The sequence below is a fragment of the Epinephelus fuscoguttatus genome, linkage group LG10, assembly GCF_011397635.1.
Source record: "Epinephelus fuscoguttatus linkage group LG10, E.fuscoguttatus.final_Chr_v1".
NCBI lineage: Eukaryota > Metazoa > Chordata > Actinopteri > Perciformes > Serranidae > Epinephelus > Epinephelus fuscoguttatus.
In genome coordinates, this window is record NC_064761.1 from 25,092,069 (window position 1) to 25,101,125 (window position 9,057).

The window sequence follows — 9,057 nt, forward strand, 5'->3', positions numbered from 1 at the left end:
CATGACTCTTGCAGATAATTTTGCTTGTGTTTAACATTTACAGTAAAAATATAGAAGCCAGGAAGCTCCCCTTCTGTTGTGTATGTGTGTAAATGTTCAATGTTAAATCAGTAATAATGGTGAGTTTGTCACCTAATAAGCCATCAGTTCTGCAGTGTTAATACGTATTCAGTAATGTGTTTGTAACCTTCCGATATGCATCCAGCTTGGCTTTATAAACATTAGTCATCAGCAAACAGTCCTGGATTGGTCGGTTATACATGTTTATGTGTTATTTATACATGTATTGGGCTCTGCAGATCTTTCCCAGGAGGTAAATGATCAGACAGTACAAAGGAGAGGCTTAAGAGCTCACTAAAAATACAAAGCAAGCGTCATGCTTTAGTAGGATGAATACCGCTCAAGGCACTGATGCTTTATAAAGGGGCTTTTTACACAGTGGTACTGATATACCTAAAAATATACTGAAATCACTTCCAGCTAATAATAGATTAGTTAATGACTCATAGTAGTCCAGAAAGACCATCTGTCAATACGGTTTCTATACATGTGTACATCTGTACCACAAATTATAAATATATATTGATTTTAACTTGGGCTGTACATTTTATTAAAAAAAATATTTCCTTGTCACCACAGACTGCATTTAGCATGAAAATAAGAATGAACATGGGCAGATTATGAGACAATGGGCCCCTGGGCATATATATGCAAAGGGCCCGACCACCTTGACGTTTTCGCATCTCTTTGTAGTTGTTATGTGTCTTTTGTGGCTTTGGGTCTCCTTGTGGTTATTAATGTCTCTTTGAGGTCATTTTGTGTCACCATGTTGTTATTTTGTGTCTCTTTGAGGTCATTTATGTCTTGTCTTTGAGGTTTTTTTGTCCCTTTGTTGTCATTTTATGTCTCCTTGTGGTTGTTATGTGTCTCTTTGTGGTCAATTTGTGTCTCCTTGTGGTTATGTGTGTCTTTGTGGCCGTTTTGTGTCTCCTTGTGGTTATGTGTGTCTTTGTGGCCGTTTTGTGTCTCTTTGTGGTCTTTTTTTGTCTCCTTGTGGTTGTTATGGGTCTCTTTGTGGTCAGTTTGTTTCTCTTTATGGTCATTTGAGTTTTTCCTGATCGGTACATGTTAATTTGATATTTTTGCGAGAGAAGGCCCACTTATACTTTGGGCCCCTGGACTTGCGCTTATTAGGCCTGTTCAATATTCTGTCTTTCTTATTTCTTTGTTATTTTGTTTCTCTTTGTGGTTGTTATGTGTCTTTTCGTGGTCATTTTGTGTCCATGCTTTGTTTTTTGTGTCTCTTTGTGGTTGTTATGTATCTCCTTGAGGTAAATTGTGTCTCCTTGTGGTTGTTATGTGTCTCTCTGTTGTCATTTTGTGTCTCTTTATGGTCATTTGAGGTTTTTCCTGATCAGTACATGTTAATTTGATATTTTTGCGAGAGAAGGCCCCCTGATACTTTGGGCCCCTGGACTTGCGCCTATTAGGCCTGTTCAGTATTCCATCTATGAGAATGAAGAAGTTAATCTCAAAACTGATATCACCTGTTTTGGTATGAACTCAGTGCATGCTGGTTAATGTTAGATGCAATGACAGATTAACAAACAAACATAGAACTATTTATAGATTATTTCATTTTATGCGGTCCGGACATACTACAGAGTCTGTGGGGTTGTTTTTTGAAGGAAGCAGCAGTGTGCTCTGATTGTTTCTCCTTCTTCAGATCCTTCGTAACAGCAAGTCATATGGTCATAGTAACTGATATAATTCAAGGTCCAATTTATTCATTCATAAAACCTTGAATAAATTACCTTTACATGTTTTTACTGTTTAATTTCTTGTTCCACAGTATGTGCTCTCCATGTCAGTAATTTAAAGTTGCTTAGAAGGGTAACTAAAGTGTTAGTGACTTGTTAAAAGGGTAAATATCAGTCTCAATCAATGCAAGTGACAAACAATAAAATGCAAAGTTAAATGAAAGTGTTTTATTTCACTTCTTTCTCACAAGAACCCTTCGACCAGATGGTTTCCGGTTCTGTGATCAGCAGCCCCATCACTAATAAAAGACGACTGTGGTTGGACTGCGAGGCTCCCACGTGTGAACGTTTTCAACACTTTGGATGTGCAGAACAGTGCTGAAAAAAATGAAAAGACAAAACCTGTTTCTGGATAAGTAAAGGCACAGTATGTAGACTCAGTGTATTTACACAGTTTAAGAGCCAGCGAAAGCATCCACACATTTAACATTGCCCCAGTAATCTCTCAGTTTCCCTTAAATATTTCTCCGTCATGTGACCACATCTTATGACTTCCTGTTTTGCATGTACAGACAGCTGTCTTGCTGTCACTTTCAAAGTTACTCAATCATGAAGCATACAACCCAACAAAAGATTTCAAATTCCCTTTTTTGTTCACTTCGCCTGCAGGACTTGTTCAGGATGGACACACTCTTGAGTTTATGCTTACAGATTATTGTAATGCTTTTGTGTTGCACAGTGTGTAGTTCTAAAATTTCCTGTAAAAATGAAGCTGGTGAGCCTGTGGATTGGTAAGTTGCCATGATCTATTGTAGCAGAGTTATATCACCACATTTTCAGTTATGGTGCTTTAAATTTTCTGTATGATAGTGTTTGTACTATGTTTTAATATATTTGGCATTAATTCAATATAAAATCTGTTCAAATATTCTTTCATTTCTTCCAAGATGTCCTCTTCTGTAAATACAAAATAAAAAATAAATTTCTCTCTCCTTCCACTGCAGGTTTGTCATCTACAAACTGCCCAGGTACAAGATCGGCGAGGTCGGCAGTGGGGTGGACTACATGTACCTGGACTCCTCGGTGGGGAGCTGGCAGATGAGTAAATTCATGGTTAACACCAGCCAAGGAGCCATGGGGAACACACTCAACCAGCTTTACATGGGACAGGCCTACAAGGTGAGATTGTGTTCCTGATTTTAAGTGGGTATAGTGTGGTTGTTGTGTATAGGAAGTTAAAGAACCATGTAGCTTTAATCAGACTCAACAGTTCTGATGAGCTTGCTGAGTTGACACAGGGCATTCAATAAACTTCCCCAGGCAGATGAAGGCAGTAACGCAGTCCATCCTCATGCCATTTATAATGTGTTGTATGTAATACAGGGTTCCCACAGTCATGGAAAACCTTAAAAAGTTGTGGAAATTTACAATAACATTTTCCAGGCCTGGAAAAATCATCAGATTAGTAGAAATAATTTATGTCTTGAAGAAGGTCATGGAATTTTGTTGTGTGTAATGAAAGTGTTAGAGTCATCTCCTGTGGATAAGCTTCCACATAATATAACAACTTTCCTGAAGCTGTGCATGTAACAAATCTCTAACATGCGTCAATGTGTGACATGTTGTTTACCGTCATGTATGTTTCTTCAGTCCCTCCATGTGTTTGGTCTCTCCTTCCATGTATGCCAGCTAACTTAAATTATGTTTGAATAGACTCAGACTCTGATATGTTTGAAAAATGTCAGGCAAGAAAGAAAAAAACATCATTATGGGTCCTTGAAAAATCATGGAAAAGTTTTGACATTTTTTCAAAAAAAAATGTGTGGGAACCCTGGTAATGGCATATTTCTCAGTGTTTTCTGGTGACTGCATTTAGGCTTCAAAAATCAGAAAAGTGGTGTTAATTTGTGAAGATTATCTTGCTGATCAAAATATCCCAGCTAGCAGGGAACATTCCCATAACACTGGCTAACATTACCAACAAGTTCTATTTACGTTGTAAAGAAAATGTTTTAATTTAACATGCAAAAAACATTTTAAGGATTTTATAAAATTTCTGAAATGTTATATGGTGACAAAACACTTACAACTTTCTTAAAATGTTTTAGGATGTTACTGATGCAATAAATTATAAAACATTCCTAAAATGTTAGATAAAAACAAAGGAGGAACATTCTTACTGTAATATTCTAAAATGTTCCCAGGATGTTTTGAAGGCAAAATGAGATTTATAAAACATTTCTGAAATGTTATATGGTGACAAAACAATAACATTTTTACTATAACTGTCTTAAAATGTTTTAGGATGTTACTGATGCAGAATGTGATTTATAAAATATTCCTGAAACATGATTTGGTGACAGAACAAGAACATTCTTACCTCAACTTTCTTAAAATATCTTTACGATGTTATTGTTGCAGAATATAATTTGTAAAACATTCCTAAAATGTAACATGCTGCCAAAACAAGAACATTCTTACTGTAACGTTCTGAAAATATTTTCAGGATATTATTGGTGCAGAATGTGATTTATAAAACATTCCTGAAATGTAATAATAGAATACTGCTGACATATGACGTTAATATTTTATTGGTTTTAAGTTGTTTAGTTAAGTAACCAAAATCCACTGTCTTCCAAACGCCTCATGCTAATGTCGTCTTGAAATACAGCTGTAATATATGAGGAATAACACACATCTCTAAAATGTCAAAATATTAACTTCCACACAAGGTTAACTTCTAACACTGGACACTGAAAATATCGTCAACCTGATTTTCATTCCAAGTGTCCTGTGTATTTCTGAAGTCACTGTGACGTCCAGTGCCAGGCTAAGCTAACCAGTCGCTGACTGGGCTATAGCTTCACTTTTACTTTACTAAGCTAAGCTAACTGTGTGCTTGCCTCACATTTACTGGACAGATATGAAACCTTGATCTTCTCATCTTCTCTTTCTTTTGACAAGAAAGCAACTCATGTTTCTCAAAATGTCAAACTGTTCCTTTTAGAAACTAACAGGTGCAGTATATAGGCTACAAAAACGTGTACTTCTCCTTAATCTGTATGCATAAAACATGTATGTCCCTCAGTCTAACAGCTCAGTCTACGCACTTTACAATGATGGCCCGCCGATCCTGGAGTACATCAAAGGATACGGACACACCAAAGGTACAGTGCATTATGAAAATTAGTTTGTTTTTGAGGACTTTGCTTTGATTTCATGTGGGGTGAATTGTGACAGCTTTAAAAGGCTAAACTCTAAACTTATGTACTTTTTTGTGTTCATGATAATATCTGACAGATTTGTCCCCATGCTGCTGTTCAAGCTCAGTCACTGTAAGGCTGTGATTTTGCAAAAAAGAACAGATCAATATGGTTTTTGGTGTCAAGGGGAGGAAATGGCCAAAGAGCATCACTCTGTTGACTCTGGATAAATGACTGCCCTGACATGACTTTGATGTAAATGTTTTGCAAGCATACATGCTGGTTTACACATATGTGGGAGTCTATGCGCACAGTGAGCGTTGTTTGTGTGCATCCTGCAGGGGTACTGCTCTTTGACCACTCTCAAGGTTTCTGGATTTCACACAGCATTCCCCATTTCCCCTCATTCCCTGAGAGAGGCTACCTTTACCCCTCCTCTGGCAAAGTCAATGGCCAGACTGCTCTCTGCATGACCTACCAGTATGATCAGTTCCTCCAAGTAGGTAGGTGAGCGCTCATGACGCAACAGATCCCAGACTTCAACTTACAAAATTCTCTATTTGCTGAAAACAAGTGAAATGTTTACACAGTGATCCGGCCTTATGCGAGTGCCTTCAGTACATACAGATATGACTCCAAATGTACACAAGCCTGCAAAGAGTTTGTCTAGAAATGTTTTGAGGCAGCACATCCCCAGTTTGGAGAAGCAGTCGACAGAGACAACAGCAATTTAGCCACTTAAAAAAGGACCACCATAAAAAATATATAAGTGTATAAGTGTACACAATACTGAGAGTATTTTATCTTTCTGTTAGACAGCCCGTTCCAGTGGGGAAGCTGTTAGTGGTTTCAGTTCCCCATCTATGCTCTTGTCAAAATCACCAGACTCCATTGACACTACAGTCATTTATGCTGTCTGAACACAGGAGCTGCTGGTCTACAGCTGCCTTGAGCTAGTTAGGTTGTGTTATTTTTTGACTCTGGTGAATCCCAGCCTTCCATTCATCTATTCATTTTCAACCACTTATCCGAAGTTGGGTCGCGGGGGCAGCAGGCTGAGGACAGCACCCCAGACGTCCATCTCCCCAGCAACGCTTTCCAGCTCCTCCTGGGGGACCCGAGGCATTCCCAGGCCAGATGAGATATGTAATCCCTCCAGTGTGTTCTGGGTCTGCCCCAGGGCCTCCTACCAGTGGGACGTGCCCAGAACACTAACAGGAGGCATCCTGATCAGATGCCCAAACCACCTCAACTGACCCCTTTTGACACAAAGGAGCAGCGGCTCTACTCCGAGCTCCTCGCCCTATCTCTATGGCTGAGCCCAGCCATCCCACAGAGGAAATTCATTTCGGCCGCCTGTATCCTCTTCCAATCACTACCCACAGCTTATGACCTCCGATCCATCTCACACTCCATTATACCCTCACTCGTGAACAAGATCCCGAAATACTTGAACTTCCTCACTTGGGGCAGCAGCTCACTCCCAACCCAGAGGGGGCAATCCACTATTTTCCAGCAGAGAACCATGGCACTTCACACTCGGCTGCAGTGCATGCATGAATCCTACTAACCCATTTTAAATGGCAAAGTTGCACAATCACACAAACAAACTAACCTACCGAGGAAGTGGCCGACCAGCACCTCCTGTGTTTAGCGATGTTAAATAATTGTTTTTCTCAGTGGAGAAATCGGAACTATTGCTTCAGTAATGAGACAGACTTCTGAGGGTTCCTATAAGTGGGCCCACTACAACTTTGTGCTGGTAAGGGAAAATCTGGAACACATAAAACATTCAAATAAATTAAAAACAATAAAATGTATGCAGCAAGAAAAGAGCAATGTATGTAGCTCTGATCTCACTACAGTTAGATTTATCCCCTATTCATTAAAGCTGACACTGGTTTGATATAAAAATGAAAGCATTTTTAAAATCAGCTCTATTTTTCTGACTTCAGGAATACTGCTCATCTTTATACAGAAACATCCTACAGTGCACCCTTTAGTTTTCTAACACAGCATCTCTTAATCCTCTCCTCTCTGTGATGCCCTCTCCTCCCTCTCCAGCAAAGCAGATGGCGTACCTTTACCCACGTGTCTATAACTGCTCTGTACCGGCTGCGTTCTTGGCCGACCTGCCGCAGTTGGCCCAGTTATGTGAGGGCTCCAAACCACCTCTGGCCTCAGATAAGAGAGTGGAGCAGCTTTTCTCGGTCGAAGGGGAAAAGTTTGCCAGTTTTGTCAAATCTGAACGCTTTGTGGATGGTAATGTATTCCTCCTGCACTGCTGGTCATATATATTTTACAGACATGTAGTTCCCTCTTTGCTACCATACAAAAACATGTGTAAATATAATGAAACAAAAACACTTTTTTTCATTGGGGGGGGGGTGATGGCAGACATTTCGTTCACAGAAACGCTTACAGCAAACTTTTTACACAACTCAATTTAGCAAGACTTTCTACCTGCTACTGTCTTGTTTGCACGTTTCACTTGTCTGCCACAGTCACTCATTATCAGGTGCAGTCACACACTATAATCACAGAGCCATATGGACACACCCCACCCAAGGCCTGTGGAAGTACTCTGTGCTCCCAACGTCTTTTACTTGTGATACCCTACAATGAGGCAGTGACCTCAGCCTTGTCACATACAAGGCCTTAAACATTTGTGACTAGTCATTTTTCCCTCTCAGATTGTTTCATTCACAGGATTTTTACATACTCCTGTTTTCTTTTTTTTGTATTTTAAAACAAAACAAGTCAAGATTATAAGCATGAAGGTTGTATTTGTGCTGTAAAACATTACAGAGCTTGTTTAAAATATTTATCCTCTGACTCATTGCAGCACAATCATATCTGAGAACTTTATATTTGAACGTCACACTATAAAAAAAATAATAATTTCCAGATATATCCAAACTGTTTGCATTTGCTTTTCATAAATCTAATCTTTAAAGCAGCAAATGTAACACAAATAACATAAAACGACTGGAATATTATTTAAAACATTTATCTTATTCCAGTGCATATTATTAAGTGAGCTTACCCATATTTACTTTATGCTTTTCACCATAATATTTCACCTTAATGCAGCTGAGCTAACCCCCTCTCTGATATTCATTCAGACATCTACACCGGCTGGGTGGCTCAGGCTCTGGGTGCCAACCTGCTGGTGGAGTCCTGGCAGAGACAAGGTCACGAATTGCCCTCCAACTGCTCCCTGCCCAAACACACCATGAACATCAAGAGGATCCGGCTTCCTGGATCAACCCTGTTCCAGTCCCACTACGACCACTCAAAGTGGTGCGTGTCGCAAGCTTATGAGGACCAGGTGACCTGCCTGGGGGACCTGAACAGGGAGGAGGCCCAAATGTGGCGTGGTGGAGGGCTGGTCTGCACCTTCAACCCCTTGATATACAAGGCCTTCAGACAAGTGGTGGACTGGTACATTGACTGTTGAGTGAGACACAGAGAGATGCAATGAATGGGATTGGATTAGTCTCACACGGCATGCTTTAAATCTGTTTCAAACTTATGGGACTAAATGTGGAGATAAGCAGCTGGCATGCAACCATAACACCATGCAAGTGTCAAGTTAGCCTTCAGTTTTATGGATAACAGCAGGTCAAGCTTTTGATAGTTTACTGACTTGAAGAATATTTGTATTTATTTTCTTTTATATGATTATATAGCTGTGTGGTGTGTGACCAGAAATTAATAAATATGCAAGACACAAGTGTTTTAGTGTCGTCACTGACTCACATTTATGTAAAATAAAATCATATGTTTGCATCACAGGACTTCCAAGTGTTACTTTTTATGTTTTCTGAGGAACTGCAAATCCAAATTAAATATTGCTAATTCTGAGCCATAGACTGTATAAAATAATGGACGTAGTCGCCGTGACGTCATCCGTCCGTTTCTGAAGAGTGGATTTGAAGCTCAAAATACTCCGCTCTGGACGTCGCCATCTTGGCAGTGCCTGACTCCGCCCAATCCCGGACAATCAAAAATGGGCAAAGAGGTGGGCCAAAGGAAGCCTGGCTGCCTAAACACGCCCACCTCGCTCGGCGCTGCTAAGTTAACTAAGGCTA

General features: G+C 39.8%; 1 protein-coding gene across 1 annotated transcript; it reads left to right on the top strand.

Annotated features, from left to right (window-relative positions):
* The first annotated feature begins 2,271 nt into the window (after nt 1-2,271).
* dnase2b (deoxyribonuclease II beta) lies at nt 2,272-8,760 on the top strand. Its single transcript, XM_049588703.1, has 6 exons — nt 2,272-2,551; nt 2,765-2,939; nt 4,849-4,927; nt 5,305-5,466; nt 7,028-7,225; nt 8,089-8,760. Exons 1-6 carry the CDS (start codon nt 2,325-2,327, stop codon nt 8,421-8,423), a joined length of 1,176 nt encoding a protein of 391 aa, XP_049444660.1. The 5' UTR covers nt 2,272-2,324; the 3' UTR covers nt 8,424-8,760.
* Nucleotides 8,761-9,057: the final 297 nt, after the last annotated feature.